The sequence below is a fragment of the Vulpes lagopus genome, chromosome 20 (assembly GCF_018345385.1).
Source record: "Vulpes lagopus strain Blue_001 chromosome 20, ASM1834538v1, whole genome shotgun sequence".
Classification (NCBI taxonomy): Eukaryota; Metazoa; Chordata; class Mammalia; order Carnivora; family Canidae; genus Vulpes; species Vulpes lagopus.
In genome coordinates, this window is record NC_054843.1 from 11,337,707 (window position 1) to 11,362,626 (window position 24,920).

General features: G+C 50.0%; 1 protein-coding gene across 1 annotated transcript; it reads right to left on the reverse strand.

Moving 5' to 3' along the window:
- Window positions 1-832: 832 nt before the first annotated feature.
- Window positions 833-24,703, reverse strand: IL10RB (interleukin 10 receptor subunit beta). Its single transcript, XM_041735098.1, has 7 exons — window positions 24,517-24,703; window positions 23,138-23,261; window positions 19,100-19,257; window positions 16,456-16,622; window positions 12,912-13,059; window positions 7,503-7,657; window positions 833-1,547 (listed from the first exon to the last, which is right to left on the reverse strand). The coding sequence occupies exons 1-7, from the start codon at window positions 24,563-24,565 to the stop codon at window positions 1,224-1,226; spliced, it is 1,125 nt and encodes a 374-aa protein (XP_041591032.1). The 5' UTR covers window positions 24,566-24,703; the 3' UTR covers window positions 833-1,223.
- Between the last annotated feature and the right edge of the window lie 217 nt (window positions 24,704-24,920).

Here is a 24,920-nt window from a genome sequence, read left to right on the forward strand (position 1 = left end):
GAAGTTATTTTTCCTATTTTTGTGGTCTTTGACGAATGCTTTATTGGGCAATCTGGCACAGAGGAAGGGACATTTGTTGCTGACCTCAGTTTGTGGAGTTAAAGTCATACCCATGAGGTTATGTTGCGTGTAACAGTGGCTACTATTAAAAAAAAAAAAAAAACAATGGCTACTACTTATTGAGTACCTACTGTATACAAGCACTGGGGGCAGCACTACTTTTTTTTTTAAGATTTATTTATTTTAGAAAAGGGGGTGAGTGCACCTGGGTGGCTTAGTTGGTTAAGTGTCTGTCTTTGGCTCAGGTGGTGATCCTGGGGTCCTGGGATTGAAACCCACATTGGAGCCTGCTTCTCCCTCTGTCTCTGTCTCTCATGAATAAAAAAAAATAAAATCTTAAAAAAAAAAGAAAGAGGGGCATGCAAGGGGAGAGGGAGAGAAGAGAATCCTTAAGCAGACTCCCCATTGAGCATGGAGCCCATGACCCTGAGCTGAAATCAAGGGTCGACTGCTTAACTTACTGAGCCACCCAGGTGCCCCTGGGGGCAGCACTTTTTATGGAGTATGACTAATCTTTAAATCTTTTCATTTCCACGTACAGATGAGGAAACGGCGGGGTCACAGGCTAGTAGGTATCTGAGGTGGAATTCAAGGCTTCCTAGATTGACAGGTCCCAGATGCCATTAGACCCTCACACCCGGTGTGGTTCCCGGTTGACAGCAGCAAGGGACTGAGGAATACTTGTAGAACTAATGGACACCAGCAATGGCAAATGAGAGCCTCATTCAATATCTGACAGTCATCCAAGTGTAGTACCACTAATGCATGCATATTAAATAGAGAATAAAACTTTAATAGAGCACCAGCACGATATAAAACATATACAGGTAGCAAAATAAGTTCAGTCCAAGTATCCCTCCCTGAGAATCCAGAAAGCCTGCTGACCCCTTTAGAGTTGAGGTGGTTTTGGGGATCAGTCCATCAGCTGTCTGGTTGGATTTTATAGCATCTCAGTTTTTATTCCCCATTTTAGATATATTTGTTTCTTTTAATTTAATTCAAAACTCGTTTCCTATATTAGTGTGCATCAGAAGCTGAAAATTATACTCCCAATGATCAACATATCTTTTTTTTTCTTCTTTTTAAATCATTGAGGCCTTTTATAGAGCAGCAAATTCCCAACATGGAGTATTTTTTTTTTTTGCCAAGCCAGTCTTTAAAATCTAGCTCTGTGGTTGTTTAGACGTCCTGGAATCTGAGAGTTCTGGATTTGGGGTTTGCTCAGGGGGTGTCCCGCTCTGGTGACCCTCAGGGGCAGGGGAGAGAAGCAGAGGGGTGCTGCACCCATGTGTGTATGCTCCCTCCTTGGGGACCAGCTCGGAGGATCCCTGCCCGGACGGGGTCCCGGGAGTACAGCTGTTGCCGGAGCTCTGTCTGCTGCTTTCGGAGACTTGCGTAATGACACTCAGTTTATCAAAGACTTCATTCTCATCAGAGGGCGGGAAGGAGAAAAACAGAAGGGTACTGTGATGAGGGTGACCCAAAAACTACGAGAGAGAGAGAAAGTTAATGATCAAAATTGTCCAAATTCTTTTTCTGGGCTTACACAGATTTTATACAAGACTCCTGGCTGGAGAGTGATGCTTTATTTACTTATTTATATTTTTAAATAAAAAAAAGATTTTATTTATTCATGAGAGACAGAGAAAGAGAGAGGCAGAGACACAGGCAGAGGGAGCCTGATGTGGAACTCGATCCCTGGACCCCGGGATCATGACCTGAGCCGAAGGCAGATGCTCAATCACTGAGCCACCCAGGCGCCCCGAGAACGCTGGTTTAAAGCATGTGACGATCACAGCAGGAGAGTTCCTCAAGGTTTAAAAATAGAATTATCGCACGATGCAGGAATTTCACTTCCGAATATACACTCAGAAGAACCGAGAGCAGGGTCTCAAAGGAAGACTGGTACAGCCATGTGCAAAGCAGTGCGATTTACGAAAGCCAGACGGCAGAAGCCGACCACATGCCCATCGACGCCGAAATGGATAAATAAAATGGGGTCCCTCCGTACAAGGGAAAATTAACTGAGCCTTAAAAAGGAATGAATTTCTGACACAGGCTACACGGATGAAGCTTGAGGAGGTCATGCTGGGTGGAATAAGCCAGACACAAAAGGACGAATGTCATATGATTCCACTCATGTGAGGTCCCCAGAGGGGTCAAATTCATGGACAGAAAATAGGATGGGGCTTGCGGGGGCTGCAGAGTGGGAAATAGGAATTTCCTGTTGAATGGGGCCAGATGCCATTTGGGGTGATGAAAAAGTTCTGGAGATAGACAGTGGTGAAGGTTGCCCAACAATGGGACCCAGTGTGAATTCACTTAATGACTCACAAATGGTCAAGATGGCAAATTTTATGTTCCGTGTATTTTACCACAATTTCTTAAAATGCGACAACAGATCTGCACTTCAGACCACCTTCTGATGGTGAAATCAGGTCACCCTCTGATGGTTCCTCTTTTTTTTTTTTAAAGAAAAATTTTAAAAAAGATTTTATGTGTTTATTTGAGAGAGAGGAGAGGGAGAGGGAGAGGGAGAGGGAGAGAGAGAGAGAGAGAGAAGCAGACTCCTTGCTAAGCACAGAGCCGCACGTGGGGCTTGATCTCCCAAGGACCCCAAGATCACGGCCTGAGCCAAAGGCAGATGCTCAACAGAATGAGCCACCTAGGTGTCCCTTTAAAGATTTTATTTATTTATTTGACAGAGAGAGAGAGAGAAAGAAGGAGAGAGGGAGGGAGAGAGAAAGCATGAGCAGTGGGGAGGGGCAGAGGGAGAAGAGAAGCAGGCTCCCCACCAAGCAGGGAGCCCCATATGGGGCTCGATCCTGGAACTCCAGGACCCTGACCCAAGCCAAAGGCAGTCGCCTAACTGGCTGGGCCACCCAGGCACCCCCTGATGGTTCCTCTTTTAAACCGGGAGAGAGATTTTTAGACCACTCCCAATGCTGTGGCGCTAAAGCCTGAGTGTCGCTGCCTCTAGGCAGCAGCCTGGTGCGGGCATGGGATGAATGTGTCCTGGAGTAATGAACTGGATCTCCCGTGCGTCCTCAGGCTGAGTTAGGGGCCTGCTCTGGCGCTCGCCAGGCCCCGATGTGTCCCCAATTTCAGCTCTCAGCCCTACGCTGCCCATGGTAAATCAGCGGCCACGAGCCAGTGGCTACTAGCCGATTTACCACACACACGGCTTGCGCTATGTTTCTGTGTAGACCAGTTTATGGACACGGCCGTGTGGACTTGTCTCTCCCAGGGCACGGGGCTGGCCCTGGGTGGGAACCCTGGTCTGACCATTTGAGCCATGAGAGCTGCCCAGCTGTGTTTCCCAGAACATCTGCCAACTTCACATTTGCCATTTTTCCTCCTTGTAGGTCCACCTACGCTCTCGATCTTCAGGATGAGGTGGAGACAGTCCCAAAGCTCCGCAGGTTCCCCTCTCCCCTCCTCTGTTCACCTGTAGCTTCACCTCTGCTGGTCAGCTCCCCTCTTAACGTAATCTGCACACTCAGCCCTTTGATGCCACTTACTTGAAGCCGCTGGCAGGCCGCACTGCCCCTGGTGTCACCTCCCACCCCCGGGGTCTCAACCAGCTGATGGAAGCGAGGGGAGGGGCAGGCAAGAGGAATTATGTCCAGATTTCTGTTGTCCAAAGGAGGACATGGGTAGGGGGCAGGAGGAGCCTCTGCAGATCCTCGGATCCAGGGGATCTGTAAGATCGGACTAGAGCCACCCTTGATCCTCCCAGGAAAGGGCACAGGAAGAAGAGCGGAGGAAGATGTGCTGAGTCTCAGGAATGCAGGGATCAGGCTGGTCCCTGTGTGGGACACCCTGAAACCCCATCTAGCTGTATTGGATAAACCTCCCTGTGGCTTCAACTCAAAGTCTCCACCTCCACTAAGTCTCCCGAAATTCCTAACTATTCTCTGGGCCGTGGTTAGTGGACCTTTTACGTCATGCATCAGGCTGGAGGATTTCATGATGCAAGGATCCCAGTCTGCCTGGTTGCCTGGCACTCACTTCCTTCATCCTTCACTGCTCCCCCCCCCCGCCAAGCACTTGCCCCATTTCTCAGGTCAATCACAGGGGCTGGCTCTGCAGGCAGGGCTGCAAAGTCTTCTAGCCTCACAGCAGGGGCTCCTTCCGAAGGCCCCCCTTCACTACGCCCGCCCGTCTCTGGCTTTGATTTGCCTGGCGACACGTAACCCCATCTGTCCTTTCCTGTCTGAGGGTCTCTGTGATGGCGAGCCAGAAACCGAAATAGCAGGTGAATAGCTTTGCTTCCTGTTGGGTCTCTACTTACAAAACACCTTCTACCCGGGGCAATGGGCCCACCCCCCTTTGTTCTTCCTGCTTCTCCAGATCTCACAGAGGCCCCTTGGCCCATTCTGGTGCTGCTGTCTCAGTCACCACTCTTGATAGAAGGTTCTGGCCACTCTGAAACACCTGCCGGTGGTCATGGTCTCACTGTGGATGCTGCGTGGCCGAGACCAGCCCTCATGGTGGAGGTGCTTGTTCTGTAGCTTCCAGAACAGGAAGGGGGCTGGCCTGGCTCGGAGCAGAGTCCCAGAAGCTGTGCCATACAGAAGGGAGGGGCTGAGGCCAAGGGACTGTGTCCTTCCCGGGGACAGTCTCTGCCAGGTGACTGGATGGTCTGGGGACAAGGCCTGACACCAGCTGTCATGACAATGTGGTAGCAGGACCAGAAGGGAAAGAAGTGGAGAGGCCTTGGTTGGGCAGACGCACTTCAGAGCCTGAGAAACCCATGGTGGAGGGCATGCTGGACATCCTCTCCGAGGTACAGGACCGGCGAGCCTACCTCACCTCTCCTGATGCTGAGAACCAGCACCACGCTAGGTGGGCCTCCGTGGGTCTGGAGGCAGCATGTTCCACCCCTGCCAACGTAACTCCAGTGTGTTCACAGGGTGACACAGGACAGCTGCCAAGGGCAGGAAGGGGCCCTGCAGAAAGTAAGGGCTATGGAGCAAGCTGCCCTCGCCACATCCTGGGACCAGCTGGGGCAGGGGTACGCAGGCCCGGCATTATCTGCCAATGATGACACGTTAACGGAACCCAATGGCCGTGAGCTGGCTGTGTGGCCTGGCAGGTCCCTGAGGGTCCGTGGTGGGAAGACGCTGGCTGGAGTGTACGGCAAACCCTCAAAGGAGAATCACAAGGCAGATCACTAGAGTTCTGGAGCTAGGCCAGGCCATCTGTGGCAGAGAATTATACCCTTGAAGAAGGTTCAAATAGCTCTTGGATGTGACGGGGACCCGGTAGAGATAGAGCCTGTGGCTACAGGACCCTGGGAGACCGTGTCACCCAGAAGGGATCACCACAAGGCCCAAGATTGGGCTCTTCGGGAACTCACAGGCAGGGGTTAATGGCTAGGCCGGTGGTCAGGGACCCCGAAGAAAGGGGGACTGGAGGGTCAGGAATGAGGAAGTCTGTGGGAGAGGCATGTGTTAGGGACCCACGGGAGCAGCCCCAAGTGTCTCTGTATCATTAAGAACGCCAAGACTGCCACAGGAGCTGGGGCCAGCAGAGCACATAATCTCCCAGACCTCAGTGGTGCCCACTAAGGCCCTCTAGGGCCGGGATGGCAAATCATCCCTGCAGCAGGTGTCAGCTCCAGCTGAGGTGCTCCGCTGCCCCTCGAAGTGTTACCGCCTCAGAATGTGACCTTACTTGGTGACGGCGTCTATACAGAGGTAACTGGGGTAAAGGGGTAAAGGCCACTCATCAGGGTGGGCCTCCAATCCAATATGCCTGGTGTCCTTACAAGAATAGGAAACTTGGACTTAGACACACACACACACACACACACACACAGAGGGCAGCATGTGAAGATGAAGGCAGGCACTGGGATGAGGGGTCTACAAGCCAAGGGACACCAAAGGGTGCCAGGAAAACTCCAGAAGCCAGGAGAGAGGCCGGGAGCAGATGCCCCCTCACAGCCTGAGAGGGAACCACCCTGCCCACACCCTTGATCTCAGACCTCTGGCCTCCAGAACTGAGAGATGACAAGCTGCAGACTTTGTTACGGAGGCACTAACAAGCCAATACATCATTGTAATAGGTGACATCAGGCCAGACCAAAGGGCCCAATGACGGCCAGCATGGCCTGGAGTGGGCAACATGTCTCGAGGACCCACTGATGACACCACACACTGCACCACCCAGCAGCTGCCGGCCTGGAGGAGCAATGGACTGACTGACTGGCAGTGCAGGTGAGGTGCCAGCCAGGAAATGGTGCCCTGTGAGAACGGGGGTGCTACCCTCAGCACCCGGGGGCAATCTGGGAGCAAGGGCCAGTAGGAGATGCTGCATCCTCAATGCATAGCATACGCGGGTTCAGGAACCAAGGGGTAGAAACAGGAGTGGCCCTGCTTACCCTCACTCCCTGTGACCCACTTGGGGAACTGGTGCTCCCTGCACACGCATCTTTAGGCTCTGGGAGTCTAGAGTGAGGTCAGCAAACTATGGTGAAGCCCAGGGACTCAGAAAGGTTTTCAGAGTTTTAAAGGATTACGTCTAAGCGGCTGGAGAAATACCCTGTAATATCTTGATTTTTGCCTCTTGGCCTATGAGGCCTCAACTACTTGCTTCTCTGGCCCTTTAATTCAGGAAAGGTTTGCGGACCTCTGGTCTAGAGGGTTCCCAGAGGGAGAGCCTTTGTACCAGGGGGCACAGTGGGAGTCCTGGTAAACTTGAAGCTATGGTGGCCACCTATTCATGTCAAGAGCCTAGCTGGCAAGGAAGGGAGTCGTCGGGTGTCTCAGATGCTGATGGCAAGTGAAAAGTAGAGCAGCCCAGGCCTCCGGTGCCCATGAGCAGAGACTCCGACTTCTCAGAGCAGAGGGCTTGGGTCACCCCAGCGGATGAGCAGTGGCTAGTCACGTGAGAGGAAGAGGGGCCTGCAGGGGGCCCAGCAGAGCCACGAGACCCGGAGTGTCACTTGTGTTCCTGGGACCGCTGCAGAGGGGGGACTGGGGCCCGTCCCATTATCCTTTCTCTTGTAACTTCCCCCAGGAAGAGGGAACAACTTCAGTCTCGGAGGTCCCGCTCCAGCAGGTCCCTGTCGTCTAAGGGGTGCGGATGCTGAGGTGTGCCCCCCCAGACCTCCTTTGGGAGGGAGGTTTGGCCGCCCCAGCTGCCTGGGATGGGGGGTGTCACTGCTGGCAGCTGCTCCCCAGCTGAGTGCCCCCCACCCCTGACCACTCGGGGCTTCAGGGATGGAAGGTCCGAGAAAGAGGGCTTTGCCTCTTCCCTGCAGGCTGTTCTGTGACTGTGGACTTCCCCGATATGGGCGCCGGGGCGGGGTTGGGGACAGAGACACATGCAGAAGGGTGTCATCCTCCAGGAAAGCCCGGCACCGTGTGGGATTAGCCGGCCCTCCCGATCAGGGTTTTCTGATCCGCGCCCAGCCCCCCACCCCGTCCTAGGCCTACCTCTTTCAGATGCTGAGGCAGACAGTTCCTGGGGGAGAAGACATGCTTGGTCCTCTTGTACAGGCACCACAGCAGGGCGGAGCAGCCGAGCAGCAGGAGGGCCGCGCACACCGAGGCTGCGAGGACGATGGCGACAGTCCAGGACGGGGCCGTGTCTGTGGGGACAACAGGAGGCCGCCTTAGGTCAGGTTCAGGTCAAGGACACGACAGGGCACCTGACCTCAACACTGTCACCATCGCAATCCGGTGGGAGTCCCTGAAAACAGGGCTGGACGCTCATCTCAGAAGGGGTGGGAGGAAGCACGGGGCACCTGCTCAAGGATCCAGGGCTTTCCAGCGAGTGTCACCCCTTCCCATCTTTTTCCAGTTTTGGTTTCTGGCACGACGGCTGACATATGATAATACGCAAGAATTGTGAGCTCTGAGCCGTGAGCCTCCCCATTCTGGAAAAGCCTCTTTGGCCCTGAAGCAGAAGAGGGGGACCCTGGAGCCCCAAACACATGCAGCGAAGTGTTTTGTGCTGCAGTTGGCAGAAGCTCTTGGCACCAGGCTGCGTCCACGCCGTGGCACTTAGAGACCTGCCCGAGCTCCAGCGTGCCCTCCAGGGGCCTAAGGCCACGCTGCGGGCACGACCCAGCGCCCGCCCTGGGTCTCCCTCTGGAGGAACACAAGGCTGCCCAGAGAACGTTCGCCAACACCTGGCCTTCCTTTCTTAGCGCTTCTGTTATAAAGAGCTTATGATGGCAAATCCTTCCCCCACCCCTTTGAGATGCGTAGGTATCTCCCAAAACCCAGGGCTGTCTTTCTTTGAAGTTGCCATCGTCATGAAGGAGGGTCCCTCGCCCCCAGCTTTTGGCGGGGAAGGTGGAAGCCCGACTGGCCAAAGACCAGCTGGCCTTAGGCACCAATGGCCGATGTACATGGACCCTGACCTACCTTCCAAGCTGCGTTTCCTGATCTGTCCCTTCCCTGGTTCTCTCTCCTCTTCTTCTTCTTCTTCCTTTTTTTAGACTTTATTTTATTTATTCATGAGAGAGAGAGAGGCAGAGACACAGGCAGAGGGAGAAGCAGGCTCCATGCAGGGAGCCCGATGTGGGACTCGATCTCGGGACTCCAGGATCACGCCCCGGACCAAAGGCGAAACCACTGAGTCACCCAGGGATCCCCTCTTTCTCCATTTCTGATCCCTTGTTCTTCCTTTAAAACATCCGGGTCCCTCTTTGCCTCCTGCAGTCCTCACTGAATAAGATCTGCTTTGACCACTCTAACTAACATCCAGCTTTACCTCTGACCTGGGCGTCTGTGGTCCTGGCTCCCCTCATTCCAGCCCCAGACGCCTTCTCCTGCTACCCGGGGCCACCCACCCTCCCAGTGCCCGGCCACTGGCAGGCACCACCCGCCTGATTCAAACCTCAAGCATCTGGTGCTAAGAGTTGACAGGCAAATGAACCCTGCCCTTCAAGGGCAAGTCATTTGAAATGGAGTCATTTTATTTGCGGGGAAAATATTCATCCCTACTTGCACGGGGCAGACCAAAGCACGCTGGGGCTATATCAGCTGTTGGTCCCCGCCCCCCACTCCGCTGTGCGTGGCCCACAGACACTCCTTAGATGTCTGAATAGTTAGGGTGTTTGCAGAGAGGGCAGGGGTTGGGACCCCCTTCCTCCCTCGTCACCCCACTGTGTCTCATTCGTGCCAGCAGTGGCCTCACCATCTTTCTGGCCCTGCGCCCTTGCTGAGCTCAGGGGAACTCTTCCCTGATCCCCTGTGAATTCTCACTCACTTCGTTTGCTAGAATTGAGGAGCGGTGCCTTCCAGCCTCCACTTTGAGCCCGTCCAACCCAGACATGTCTTTTCTCAGTGAATGCAGGGTCATGTGGTGAGCCAGCCGTGCCGCGGGGGACAACAGGAGGCTGACCTGGGATCTGGCGTCCCAGCTCTTAGGGAAGCCCCAGGCTCCCACCTGTCCATCTGGCCTTCCATCTAATGTCTCAGCAGTTTGCTGTGGGGCACGAATCCGGATCCCTCCGTGAACATGGACTGAATGCTGCTGGCCGAGCCCCCCCAAACTTGGCACCGTTGATGGCACCGTGCTGGGCCTCTGGAGGGCAGCGCCTGGGTCCCTGTGACCCAGCTGTGAAGTGTCAGTGTCATTTCCTTAAGGATGCTTCACGGGCACACCTGCTTGGTGGCCGGCAAATTCAAAGCACGCTTTTGTGACTCCCCCCAAGAGAGAAAGGGTAAGGACAGGTCACCAGTGCTTCACACAGGCCAAGAAGTGGGGGAGGATCCAGGAGTCGAAAGCCTCTCCAGAAAGCTCTCTCACTTGGGTACAGCTCCCCCTGACCACACATTCCAGGGGAATGCATCTCCCTGCTTCACCCTCGGGGAGATCGGGCCTGTGCTCAGCTGTGCAATATATCCACTGGCAGTAAATTACCGGAAAGGTAACCTGCTCCGTCCCTGTTCATTGACTAGCTGAGCAACTCTGGACAAGTTACTTGACCTCTCTGAACCCTCACTGCCCAGTCTGTAAGCAGGGTAGATCCTTAACAAGATGCTCATGTTAAAATTTGTTGTGAGGTTTAAGTGAGGGAACTATGTTTAATCTTTTTTTATTTTTAAAAATTTATTCATGAGAGACACACACAGAGAGAGAGAGAGGCAGAGACATAGGCAGAGGGAGAAGCAGGCTCCATGCAGGGAGCCTGACGTGGGACTCGATCCTGGGACTCCAGGATCATGCCCTGGGCTGAAGGCAGGTGCTAAACCGCTGAGCCACCCAGGGATCCCCAAGAGAGAACTATGTTTAAACAAATCTAAAGTGATGTTTGACAAAAGCAGGTTTTCAATGGGTTAGACTTTTCTAAAATGCTTGCGTTTTGTCATTCATGGGCAATCATTTGTAGCCACAAAATATTTGAGATATTTCTATCGTGGGTCAAATTGTAGGCCTCGAGGCTTGTCTCAGGACATAAACCTTTATGAATACTCCATGGTGTGATTTTAAGGACGTCATTATGAATAACTGTAATATCTAATGTACGAAGGGCTCACTGTGTGCCAGGCATTGTTCTGAGTCCTCCCACCCCCATGTGTGGTGGCACCACCTCGCTTTCCTTATTTTTTTTTTATAAAGATTTTATTTATTTATGAGAGACACGAGAAAGAGAGAGAGAGAGAGAGAGAGGCAGAGACAAAGGCTGAGGGAGAAGGAGGCTCCATGCAGGGAGCCCAATGTGGGACTCGATCCCAGGTCTCCAGGATCACACCCCGGGCTGAAGGCGGCGCTAAACTGCTGAGCCACCGTGGCTGCCCATTGCTCTCCCTATTTTGCAGATGAGACGGCTGAGGCACAGAGCAGTCCAGGACTCATCCCATGTCCTGTGTTATGTTAATGGGGGAAGGACAGGACACGGAATGATCCTGAAATGCATTCAAGGTTTTGGGAAAGCAGGTGACAGGTGTTTAGAGGAAAGAAGGATGATTCTTTTTTTTTTTTTTTTTTGGATGATTCTTTTTTAAAGATTTTGTTTACTTATTTTAGAGAGAGAAAGACAGAGAGCGGTGCGAGCATGTGAGCAAGGAGGGGTAGAAGGGGAGGGAGAGAGATAATCTGAAGCAGCCTCCACACTGAGCACAGAGCTCAATGCAGGCTGAGCCCCATGCATGACCTTGAGATCATGATGTGAGTGGAAACCAAGAGTCGGACACCCAACCAACTGAGCCTACCCAGGCGCCCCAAAAGAAGCATAATTCTAAGACCAGATATTCTAGTGACTCAAGCAGGACGGGGGCTCCCAAGGTACAGAATTCTGATTCAAGTAAAAATGATTCAAGAGAGGAACAGAATGAGAAAAAATATCGAGAAGATCTGTAGAAATAACATGTGGCCTAGAAAGTAACTTGCAGCCCACGAAGGAAGGGGTTATTGTTATTTAAAGACATTGCAGAGGGACGCCTGGGTGGCTCAGTCGTTGAGCATCTGCCTTTGGCTCAGGTCATGATCCCGGGGTCCTGGGATAGAGTCCTGCATCGGGTTCCCCGCAGGGAGCCTGTTTCTCCCTCTGCCTGTGTCTCTGCCTCTCTCTGTGTGTCTCTTATGAATAAATAAATAAAATCTTTAAAAAAGAAAGGCATTGCAGAGAGGCTCAGCTGGCTCAGACCCTCAGACTGAGGGAGAAGGACACAGGCAGTTCACTAGCGCACTGACCTTGGCCTTACCAATGGGAGGCCCCAACTGGGGGTGGGGGAGTGCGCGGAGAGAAACAGCAAGTGCCAGAGAAATCACCCCAGGGAGACAGCAGCAGGCCTTTCATTTTCTATGTGGCTCTGTGGCCCTGAGAAAACTTGCTGCTGCCATTGCTGAAGGGCTTTGGAGGACACCGCAAAGATTGTTGGCCTGGGAGCCGTGAAAGCATCCTGGGTTCAGGCAAACAATTTGTGCGTTTATAGCAACGAGATTAAAAAAACTACAGGCCAATGAGCTTGATGTGGATCTCCGGAAAAAATAACAAACAACCCAGAATGGATAATTATGTGGTTATCAACACTTGGAAACAATAAGGATGATAACTCAAAGCAATTTTAGGAAGTCGCTCAAACTGGCTGCCTTTCCTTTTCCGGACAAGAGTGATTTGTTGCTAAATTATGGCACACAATGGGCTGGTTTTTCCCCAGGCTGCGTTCCTTAGAATGCTAATCCTCAAAAAAAGGTGTAGACAGACCAAATGCGCTAAAAGTGCTCAAATACACCATAAATCATCATGAACGCCGTGAGATGACACTGCACTTGGCAGTGGGTTTTTTTTTTCATTAAAAAAAAATACTTTATTTATTTGAGAGAGAGAGAGCGAGAGGGAGAGCGTGAGCAGAGGGAGAGGGAGAAGGAGATGCGGGACTAGATCCTAGGACCCTGAGATCATGACCTGAGCCAAAGGCAGACGCTTACCCGCTTACCTGACTGAGCCACCCAGGCGCCCTCAACGATGTCTTTAAATAATAAAGAGGCCTGTTGTTTGTGTGCAGACAACCAGGCCACAAGTTTGGATCACCCTGTATGCAAATACGATGTGTCTGTATGTAAATGATCACAAGTGTCCGGGCCCAAGGTACTCTTCCCCCCTTCTCTCTCTCCTTCTTTAAGGATCTTTAAGATCTGTGAGCCACTGCGTTGAGGTCCTGGAGGCCGTGACAAATAGCCCTTGCTGGGGACAGTGATCGAAGCATCTACACTCGTCCTCATGTGTCTGAAGAGGCTGGAGACGTGCAGCCCGGGAAGGGAAGGCACTCTGAACTGGACGTGTTCCAGTCTGAGGACCCTGCGGATGCAAACACCTCGAGGGGGTCTATAAAGCTATCTGAAGGGCTCAGGGGAAGCAGAATTAGATGCTCCATCCGGACACTCACCATCATTGGCTGTTTGCTCACAGACAGGCTTGCTCCATTCCCCAGTTTTGTTCCGTTCGGGAAGAAACCCTTGAACTCGAACGCAGTAAGTTGTCCACGGCTCAAGATCTCGGAGGACCTCAAAGTCATACTGACAGGTAGTCAGCCACTAGGAATGAAGCCAAAAATAAAAACATGCCGCAGCAGTGATGGGACACCATCTTCTTCCCCCCTCCCATGCTCAGCAGTTATCATCTTTACCTTGGGCTCAAAACAGGAAGAGGAAGGAAGCAGGTGTTGCTCCCAGTTCATGTTGGGGGAGCCCTGGGAGCATTTTAAGGCCTGGGGCAAGGATTGACTGGTCCTGACAAACCATTTCGTTTGCTGGATTCTCTAGTTTAGATGCCATACAAACCATCCTACTCGCTTTCTCTCTATATATTTTTCAAGATTTTATTTTTTCATGAGAGACACACAGGGAGGTAGAGGCAGAGACATAGGCAGAGGAGGAAGCAGGCTTCCTGAGCCTGATGCAGGACTCGATCCCAGGACCCCAGTATCATAACCTGAGCCGGAGGCAGATGCTCAACCACTGAGCCACCCAGAGGCCTCCATGTGCTTTTCCTTCTAAGAGCAGGTTTCTGACCTTAGGGGCCCAGGGTTCTCTTTAGAATCGCTCCTCCACTGGAGCACCTGAAATGCCCTCATCAGGCAGCCCGGCTCCTCTGGGAGGCACACTGTGCTTCTTGTGGAGCCTCCCTGACTTGGCTTAGTATGAGCATAGGGTATCCTCACTGATGATATATTCCTGAATTTGGGAAACTAAAAGTTTCCAGCAAAATAAAGGGCCAGAAGAGTATATGTCACCCACATTTCCATCTTGGTTATATTTCCTGATAGAAGGGTCCTATTTAAAATGTGTTACATGAATAGGAACTTCAAGAGAAAGTGAGCACAGACTCTTTTTTTTAACTTTAGCAATTTGTTCTTTTTTTGGGGGGTGGTGGTGGTGCTGGGTTTGTTGACAATTTGTCTCTATTCCTTCATTGTAGGAGAAAGCCAAGCTTATTGACAAGGATTGGGTTGTACCACTGAATACACAAAGAATATGGTACAACTTCCAATAATTAAAAATAATTGGAATGGCTCTTGTTTCTAGGTATCCACTACACCTAAAACCTTGCAATGCTATTTTTTCAGAGATTGAACTCAGGCCTGACCCATAGTGACAGGCAGGGAAGGACAGACATGAAGAGCCTCCCTGCTCAAGTCCCCTCTGATTGCTTTTTCCTGCCATCTTTGACACCTAGGCAATTTCTGGTTTTGTCCACTCACTTTCTCCTATCGGGATGAAATAGAATTTCTCGAAGTCTTTTTTTATGCTATGAGTTTAGGGACCTAATATGGCAGCCTTTTAACATAGCATTCTAAAGATGTACTTCTTCATTTGAGAGAGAGAGAGAGAGCACGAGTGGCAGTGGGGGGCAAGAGCCCACTACCCTGAGATCGTGACCTGAGCCAAAATCAAGAGTTGGACACTTAACTGACTGATCCAGCCAGGCTCCCTTTACACTGCATTAGTTCTAAAAAAGGAACCATACTGTCTTATGTCTATCGCTGAGGGAGCCCACTGCAGTCCCTTTTATGAGGGACCACTGACCCCATGGCTCCCAAAGGCCCCACCTCCTAACACCTTCACACTGGGTATTGGGTTTCAGCATGTGAATTTGGTGGGAGACATAAATGGTCAGTCTAGGGCATGTATAAACCGGTCCTGGCGACACTATAGGTACCCAGGAGGACCTGGGATGCAGGAGGCCTTTCTGACACGTGGGGTGTCACACCAAAGGCAGAAGTGACAGGAAAAATGTGCAACCAGATGTCTATTCTGTGGGCACATTCTGGATGAGAAGCTAAGCTGGGTGTTTATTTCACACTTGGCGCAGGAGGCACTCAAGCATGGCAGCTGTGGAAACTGAGCCTTCATAAAAGTAGGATGTGAAGTCCTGGAGTGGGTTGGCTCTGTCAGACCTTTGTTACCCCAGAGCTTCACAGAGATGCCTGCATTTGATAAGTGACTGTAAAACTCATTTTCCTATATTGCTTTCCAGGCACACATCTCCCAGGGGCTTGACTATAAGCAAAATCATCTATTCTGTCAAAAAGGCTGAAATCCTGCATCATTTCATGATCATAAAAACCAAGAGTTTTTTTGAGGAAAAATCAACTTGAAATTTTGAGAGCCTGTGCCATATGTATATGTACATATAAATTTAATTCCATAATTCCTAAGACAACACACACAGGTGACCCTTGTCTCCCAAACTCATGAGTATTAAGCAATAGGACCAACATCTAATAGAGAGGAGATAACATATATGCAACCTAACTTACACAACATATGTCAGTGAGTTAGGAGCACAAATGGCCTTCAGCTAGGAAGTGCTGAGTGTAAGAACAGAGCCTAACCAAGAGTGAATGAAAATAGCCTTATTATGTCTACATAAGGGGAAGGAAAAATCCCATGTATCCACCATACACATTATTCAGGTAACAGGGCAAGTTTAGTCTTTTCATTAAGTCATCAAACTCTCTCAAATCCTGTGAAGTAGGTAATTATCTCCAATTTATTAATGAAGAGGGTTATTTTTAAAAGATTTTATTTATTTGAGAAAGAGGGAGAGAGAGAGAGAGAGAGAGAGAGAGAGAGAGAGAGAGAGAGAGAGCAACCAGGGGGCGGGGCAGAGGGAGAGGGAGAGAATCTCAAGTGGATTCTGTGCTGGGTGTGGAGCCCAATGTGGGGCTTGATCCCACAACCCTGAGATCATGACCTGAGCTGAAATCAAGAGTTGGGACACTTAATTGATTGGGCCACCCCACCAACACCTGGCACCCCATGAAGTGGGTTATTATGCCCGTCTTGCAGACACGAGGAGGTGGAGGTTGAGAATATGACTAGAGTCCCAGTAGCAGGGGCAACCTTCCAACTGGGTCAATCTCTTAGCTCATGTTTTTAAAGGAATCATCCCCTGAAGAGGAGGAGAGCAAGAAGGAAAAGTGGGGTCAGACAGGTAAAATGTGACACTGTTCATCTAGCGTCTGGGGGTGGGGCTGTCCTGAGTGTGGACTTGACTATCCTATGGTGTACACGGGGCATGGGGGTTCATACCATAGAACAGCAGTCATGCAGAATGTCACCTGATTCAGCGGACTCTGACTTCCGCTAGCCAACTGCTGAGTCAGTGCTACCTTCCTTCTCCTGCAACTTCCTTTCAGGCCTGCTCTCACTGTGTGAGCACCCTACCATCTGTAGTCTCAAGTTTGCTCTATAAATTTCCCCTGGGACCTGGGAAGCATGGCCAGATACAAGGCATCCCTCAAACTGGGAAGCTTCTGGCACTCAGAGAACCTGGCCTCAGATCCTCTGGACTATAAGGTACTACCATCTTGCAAGACCCTGACTGGATGGCCTCCTACCTCTTTTCTCCATAGTCAGGGGCTTAGATTAACACTAGACAGAGAAGGGGAACCTATGTCTGAAATGCATGGGATTTTCCAGGCTTACCTTTTCATCAGAGCCATTTTTCCAATATTGCACATTATAAGCCCACGAGTTATAAATATTTCTCATGGTCCATGTTTCAGGTTCATTCTCAATTTTAGGGGCTAAGAAACGCAGATGGAGAGAGTTAGCAAGTGCTTCTACTTGCATTCCAGGTGGTCCAATCATGGCTAAGAGGAAGAGAACAAAGCAAAAGGGCAGTCAAAAATCACATTTTAAAAACATCATCATTTTATTTTTTATAACTGTGCAGACCAACTGGTCTACTGAAGGATGTAAGATTGCTCTTTGATGTAAGATTGCTTTGATGTGGCCAAGGGGGGGTAGTTGCATTTTGTTTCTTAACAAAATCGGATAGCCTTTTGTTTTAGTAATCAAGTTTAGTCCATTTATGTTTATTGTCTTTCTGACATATTTGTAATTATTCCAACTATATTATTTTGTTTTTTCTACAAAGACTTTTTTTTTTTTTTTTTTTTTTGGTTTGTTCCTTTCTTCTTTTTTCTTTCTATTGGGTTGAATTTTCTTTATTTCCTTTGCTGGGTTGGAAGCTACAGATGGTAACTTCTACTATTTTTAGTGCCTAACATACATAGTTAATCATACGGATTTCCAACAGAGTCTGAAGCTGTTCTGTCCAAATGCTCTTTTACTGGATATTTATGTGGCTACCCCTTCACTTCATTTGGGTCTCTGTTCAAATGTCACTTCCTCAGGGAGACTCTTTTACCACCCTATGTAAAGAGCAGCTCCCAACACAACCTGCCCCAGGACCCTGCTTTATTTTCTGGGGAACCACAGTCATATCTATCATAAAATATATATCTATTTGTTTATTTGTCTTCCCCCATTACAGTGTTTGCTTCATGACAGCTGGGATTTTGTTTCACTATTACAGCTTCTGCACTAAGAATGTGCCTGACATATAGTAGGCGCTCAGTAATAATTGTACAATGGATAATAAGTATCTCTGGGTGACAGTGCTATTCAGGTTATATCCTGTATTCTTTTTTTTTTTTTTTTTTTTTTTTGAGGCTATCAATGGGCCTGTTTCCAGGATTTTACCCTGTTTTTAATATGCTGGTAGCTAAAAACCAGATAAGAAAACTTACTATTTTTTTTTTAAACTATTCTTTTTTTAATTTTTATTTTTATTTTTTTTATGTATTTATGATAGTCAGAGAGAGAGAGAGAGAGGCAGAGACACAGGCAGAGGGAGAAGCAGGCTCCATGCACCGGGAGCCCGATGTGGGACTCGATCCTGGGTCTCCAGGATCGTGCCCTGGGCCAAAGGCAGGCGCCAAACCGCTGCGCCACCCAGGGATCCCGAAAACTTACTATCTTTTCAAAACAAGCATAAACAAATTCTTTCTGATATCTTTCCTGTCATATAAAGTCCAAGAGGTAAGTACTCAAAGTAGGGGAGTTGTTGCTAAAAGCATGGGTGCATGGGGCCTGGCTCAGAATCCTGGCTGGGCCACCCCTTATCTGTGTGACCTTCGGGCAAGCTGCTTATCTATTCTATATGAATTTCTAAAGGGAACTTCCACAGATGGGCCCCAATAGGGAACTGGAACCAGTCAGGACCTGGTAAGTCAGTGAACAATTACAGGGGCAGAAACCTGAACTATGTTTTGAAAACTTGACTACTGTCAAGCTGCTTGTGGTTTTTTTTTTTTTTTTTTTTTTTTTTTTTATGTTGACTTTTCTTAGTTTTTATAAAGATCCCTAGAAAAAAGATCATATTACTTTGATAATTTCTGACTCCAGAAATAAGAGTTTTGGTGCCCAAGCCTGGGACAGAATTGGGAGAGAGTGGAAGGGCATCCTAGCTGCGTTCCCCACCAGGGAGGGTGAAATTCTGGGAGCCATGGGGGTCCAGAGCAGGTGGTGGTATAAAGACCCCACTCTGAGTACATGCGATCCTTCCAAATTTCTCTGGGGCTACTCCTTGAAAGGCTGCACCTGAGCCTTGTTAATGAGGTTCCTGTCACCCCCTATCCTCTTGCTGTCTCAACTGCTATAAGGTCACTTCATTAGTTTCCAATTCCTGATGTTCTAATTATGTTCACCTCATAACCTCTGGTGAGTCCCCCGCCAGATCTAACCTGGGGTCATTTTTTTTTTTTTTTTGATGCTTACCAGCCAGCCTGACCCAATGCATCTGCCATTAGCCAACTCCAGTGCTCTGTCCTTCCTTCTGGCCAAGCTGGCCGTCTGCGTCTGGTCTTCGAGTAACCTTTATTTGACACCTGTCTTGAATAACCTTTAGTCTTCTATCTGTCATGTCACATTTCCTGACGTCCTAACTCCAAACTGACTTCCTCCCAGAAAATGTACTACATTAATCCTTCCCGTTCTTCTCATTGACAACACTGGCCTCAACTCATTCTATAGCCACCAGGCATTAATGTTGATAGATTTATATTTAATTATCATATTGACTTTATGTCTATCCCTTCCAGTCTCTCCCACAAACCTCTTTTGGGTCATAGATCTCCTTATTATTATATTTCCTAACCCCCTTCTGCAAGGCCACCCACTCTGTGGGGGCTCAAAGAATTCCCTCTGACAGGCTACCTCCTGGGGAAAGAAAACCAAGGCATGATGATGGCATGACAATGAAATGGAAAACAAAGTGGCTTACTGTCATCCACAGGACAGAAGGTGATGTTTACCCAGTCAGAATGCTCATCTGCAAACTCAGCCCTGACTCTCAGGGTGTGATCACCATACTTGGAAAGACTTGAGAAATCACATTCCGTGAAGGCAGTACTTGTGCATAGATCCTGGAATTTCCTATAACTGTAAAATCAGAAAAAAACATGAAAGTTCTCACTCCAGTCCACTCTGGGGCTGACCAGTGCTTTATTAATCCCCACTACTAAAGGGTGATGGAAGATAATGCGAGAAAAATACACCAAATTCTTCATCATCAGTTTTGATGAACAGCAAGCTTATTTTTTTGTATGAGCATTTCCCAAACTGTGCCCCACGGGACTTCAGTGATCCCTGAGATATCATTAGTCACGTCAAAAATAATCTCTCCCAGGACGCCTGGGTGGCTCAATGGTTGAGCATCTGCCATTGGCTGGGGTCGTCATCTCAGGGTCCTGGGACTGAGTCCCACATCAGGCTCCCAACAGGGAGCCTGCTTCTCCCTCTGCCTATGTCTCTGCCTCTCTCTGTGTGTCTCTCATGAATAAATAAAATCTTTAAAATTAAAAAAAAAAATCTGTCCTATGGTCAAACGATCTGGGGCAGAAACAAGGTTCAACGTAAAGAGGTGTCTGTCTTCACAACAGAACTCCCTCAGCGACTTTCACAGCTTTCATGAGCTGTGTGCCTCTCCAACACGGGGCTGAGTCTTCGATATGTTTGACGAAGAAAGCTTCCTTCCTTGATTCTGCAATTTATAGAAGCAGAGGTACACAGTCTGAGGGTATTGCTATACATGGATTAGCCCAAATAAGCCTATTATAGGAATTTCAAACAACGTCCTACAAATCACTACGGCTGCTATTACTAGGGAAAAACTATAAAATGATTCATCTGTCTACAGATTTGTTGCATATGATTGCTTTAAAACACAGCTCGAGCCCTGAAGGGAGAAGCTTGGTAGAAGCATGAAGCTTATAGAGGAAAACACTGTCTGGGAAGAGCCACCAGGTGCATGTGACCTCGAGATGTCACAGCCACCGGAGGACATGTAATCAGCTCCACCTGACCCGAGGAAACCCAGTCTCCTGTCTTGCAAGATGTGAGGATTTTGTCTGGCTGGTTCCTCTGTGTCCCTTCCTCCAATGTGGCTGTCCTCAGAGGGGACAACCAAGATGACAGTGATAAAAACAGTCAGAGCCCACTTGTCAAGCACATAGGTTTTAGGCAGGGCAAGAAGTGTTTCATCTGTATTACATCCCTGAATTTTCACAGCCCACGAGGGCAGGACAGAGACTGCTCCTACTCCATAGATGAGGTGCAGGGATGGAGAACCTAAGAAACTTGCCCAGTGGATCTCAGATTGGCTTGACGTCGGGGCTCACGGTCTTGGGCACCACCGCACACCTGGCCACATTCTAGGCGATACCCACAAGTTCTTGCTAAAAGTACGTAGAGGTCGGGATGCCTGGGTGGCTCAGTGGTTGAGCACCTGCCTTGGGCCTAGGGCGTGATCCTGGAGACCCGGGATCGAGTCCCACATCGGGCTCCCTGCATGGAGCCTGCTTCTCTCTATGTTTCTGTCTCTCTGTCTCTCTCTCTCTCTCTGTGTCTCTCATGAATAAATAAATAAAATCTTAAAAAAAAATAAAAGTACGTAGAGGTCATCGGGCTCAGCCTATCCTATAATCTGCTCGTTTCACTTACTATACCACAAACACTTCGCCAGTCAACTCTTCATGGGCTGCCTGACATCCCATCATTTGGAGACTCCAGGGGTCAGTGCATTAAGGTGGCTTTTTCACATGTGGCCACTTCCTTCATTTAAACTAATGCATCATCAACTGGCTGGAACATGGAGTATTTCAAAAGTTGTTTTGCAATAACTTCTCTTTTATCAAGTCATTTTTATTGCATTTAAAAATATTTTCCTCCCTGTGAAATAGGTAATATAACCCATTCTCCATATTTACATCTCATTTTCAAAGATGTTTCCAGGGCACCTGGGGGGCTCAGTCGGTTAAGTGTCTGCCTTGGGCTCAGGTCATGATCCTAGGGTCCTGGGATCAAGCCCTGCTTTGGGCTCCCTGCTCAGTGGGGTGTCTGCTTCTCCCTCTCCCTCTCCCCTCTGCTCATGTGCTCACACACATGTGTGTGCACGCTCTCTATCAAATAAGCTAAATATTTTTTTAAAAAACCAACAAAGATGTTTCCACATTCAAATCACCAACTCATCCTCCGAAGTACCCCTCCTCTGGTCACCCTTACCCAGCACACACATACGGGAGAGTTTGTACACACAGCCTCTCAAGCTGAATTCTTTTTTTTTAAGATTTTGTTTATTCATTCATGAGACACACACACACAGAGAGGCAGAGATATAGGCAGAGGGAGAAGCAGGCTCCCTGTTGGGAGTAGAAACAGTCATGAAATTATCAAACCAATCAGGGGTAGAAAATGCACGCAGGGAAAGATGAGTGGCACAACAATCCTTCCTAAATCCTTGAGAAAACTGACAAAACTGGACTGAGGACTGTAGGTCGGACAAAAGCACTGCACCAATGTTGAGGCTGCCAACCTTGATGGCTGCAGGTGGTGATATAAAAGGTTACCCTCACTCTTAGGAAATTCATGATGAAAATTTAAGGGGCAAAGGGCATGACTTAAGACAGAGAAAGGGGAAGAAAGAAAGTGTGGTAATCTTAAAAATTGGTGAATGTGGACATAAGTGATTTGGAAGTTCTTTGCATTGTACTTGAAATCTTTTTTTTTTTTTTTTTTTAAGAATTTTTTTTTTTTTTAATTTATTTATGATAGTCACACAGAGAGAGAGAGAGGCAGAGACACAGGCAGAGGGAGAAGCAGGCTCCATGCACCGGGAGCCTGATGTGGGATTCGATCCCGGGTCTCCAGGATCGCGCCCTGGGCCAAAGGCAGGCGCCAAACCGCTGCGCCACCCAGGGATCCCTGTACTTGAAATCTTAAAAGTGTTCTGTTGGCTGCAAATTACTTCGAACAAAGGAGCTCCCCAAAAAGTAAACAAAGGCTATCTTACTCATCTTCCTACTTCTTCCCTGCCTTAGCAGGCCTGGGCTATGTCTACAAAAGAAATTTGGAGGAGGAGGAGGAGTGTGGGATTAATGGGATCTAGGGACCTGTGTTTCCTCCTGCTTCATCAAAGGGACTATCTTTGCACATTTCTGGGTCATATTGGAAGCAGGTGTGTCGGCTCATCACCCTTTGGCCTCCTGTTGCTATTTGCACTTGGCGTAAAGGTGTGTCACCTGCAGTCTAGCCTGTGGCGGGAGAGGGAAAAATCGACCGGCAGGGCAGGTACTGGACGGTCAGAGCACCGCTGAGATAATTGTCTTGGTGATACTCACCCTTCCTTCATTAGCCTCTGCTGCTTTCAGAGGCTAGAGCTTTTCAGAACCAGCAGCTAGATGTTTTACTTTCAAATTCAGGACACAGCCACAGAGTAAATGAGCACCCACCATGCAAATTATCTGCACCCCACTGCATGGCGAGGTTCTGTCATAATCTGTTGGAGGGGATGGGTGGCTGGATGGCAAGGGCCTTCCTGTTTTGCATACCACAGTTTTCCTGGATGGCTTCCACTTGCAAATTGTTGACTTCTAGCAATACTGCTCTAATAAGCGGAGATGATATCAGTGACATTTTTTCTCTTAAAAAAACATCAATTGTGACAAATCCCATATGCTCATAGGGCAACAGGCTACCACTATGGCCAATGACATCCATGCTCACACGTGTCTGTATCTACCAGTGGCCCTGTGATGGTCAAATGCTGAACCATCACAACAAACAAAAAGCAAGAAAGAGTTGATGCATCTCTTTTCAGAAAAGAGAACTTTCACAAAAATTTTCCAGACAGAAAGAAAAAGGCCAGCAGGGAGGTTTCCTAGGAGTTATCATGATCATGTAGGTGACAGCAGTCAGGCTCTCTCCTCTGGTCCAGCTCAGTGACCAGCTCAGGGCCCTTCTGCCAAGAGCATCCCAGACTCACCTTTGGTACTGGGCTGTGAAAGTCAGAGTCCCTTCGGGAAAAGCAGGCAACTCCCACTGGAGAATGTTCTTGAAATTAACTGACTTCATCCTGACGTTTTTAGGAGGTGGCACCAGCCCTAATGCTGTTAAAAAAAAGAAAAAAAGTTGGCATCCTTGCTCCTTAAACCAATTGCAGAAGTAAATGACTGTACCCAACACATGGGTCTCCCCTATGGTTCCACGTCTTCAGATAGGCATGTGGGTGAGGGGAAACGAGACATACATTAGCTGTACTCTCTGGATTTTATCTGAAGAACTGCCAGGGGGTGCTGGGGGGTCAGGGTGGGGCAGAGAGCAAGAGTAAAGTGGGGACAGTTGGGGGTGACCTGGATTTGGGTGATGGGAAAAAGGTGTGAGGGTGTGGGTAGATGGATTTTAGATATATTTCCAGAGGTATAGACTCTAGACTTTCTGTCTACATTAGGTATGGAGAGATTAATATTCATTCCCGGCTTGGGCACCTGATGTCCTGATTGGCACTGGGGGCAAAGACACCAAAAGTCTTATTTTAGCTGCGTTAGCTTGGAGATACTGGAGAGATAGACCTGCAGGAAATGTCCCAGACAGCTAGAGAAAGGAGCCTGGTGCACAGAGGAGAGATCAGGGGTAGAGATAGAAATCAATTTTTTTTTTTAAAGATTTTATTTATTTATTCATGAGAGACACACAGAGAGAGGCAGAGACCTAGACAGAGGGAGAAAAGCAGGCTCCCTGCAGGGAGCCTGAGGCTGGATGGACCCCAGGGCCCCGGGATCACGACCACTGAGCCACCCAGGCGTCCCCATTTTCAATAGAAAATATCAAGCATACCCAAAAGCAGAGTGAAGAGTGTGATAAACCACTGGCCCCTCTTGCAGCCGGTGCCGAGGGACACGCACACTGAGCCACGGGCCTGTACTATGGTACTCCAGGGGGGGTTCTGCTGGTATCCCCTACAGGGCCGGCGGGCCGGGGCCTGGGCAAGATCTGGCCGGGCTGGAGGACCGGGGGCAAACAGCCCGAGAGGCGGGAGGAAGGCCCGGAGAGTGCGGCGTCCTGGAAGGAGCCAGGGCCTCAGCAAGGAGGGCGGGAGGGGTCCGCTGCTGTTGGAGGCCGGGAGGAAACTTGGAGGAGGGCTGAAAAGGTTTCGGTGGCTTTAGAGCCCCGAAGCCGCAGAGCTGGGCGGCGGAGAGGCAGAGCTCGGATGCCGGGGTGCTGAGGCTGAAAGGGAGGCTCCGGGGCCGCGCCGCGCCCGCACTCCCGGGGCGCCTGGGGTCCGCTCGGGGGTCGCCGCCCGCGTCGCGGCTCGGCCTCAGCTCCCCCGCGCGGCCGGGAGCCCCCTCCCCGCGGACCGCTCACCTGACATCAGGAGGCAGCCGCCCAGCCAGCTCCGCAGGCTCCGCCGCATGGCCGCGCCGGGAGCCGGCGGGGGGCGCTCGGGGGCGCTCGGGGGCCGCGGCAGCCGCCGGGCAAGCGCCCCCGTGCCGGCTCCCCCAGGCGCCGGCCGACCTCCCCGCTCCGCGCCGGGGCCGCTTCCGGGTGCCGGAGGGCGGGGCGAGCCGAGGCCCCGCCCCCGCGGAGACCCCGCCCCCGCCGAGGCCCCGCCCCCATCGAGACCCCGCCTCCACAGAGGCTCTCGCCGAGACCCCGCCCCCGCCAAGGCCCCGCCCCCGCCAACCCCGTCTCCGCCAACCCTATCTCCCCCCAGGGCCCCGCCCCCGCCAAGGCCCCGCCCCCGTCAACCCCGCCCCCGCCAGGGCCCC

Coding starts and splice junctions, on each gene's coding strand:
- IL10RB (XM_041735098.1), bottom strand. CDS start 24,565: ATGCGGCGGAGCCTGCGGAGCTGGCTGGGCGGCTGCCTCCTGATGTCA. Junction 19,258..23,137: donor TTCACAGCCCAGTACCAAAG/GTGAGTCTGGGA, acceptor CTGATTTTACAG/TTATAGGAAATTCCAGGATC. Junction 16,623..19,099: donor CTTCTGTCCTGTGGATGACA/GTAAGCCACTTT, acceptor TCTTCCTCTTAG/CCATGATTGGACCACCTGGA.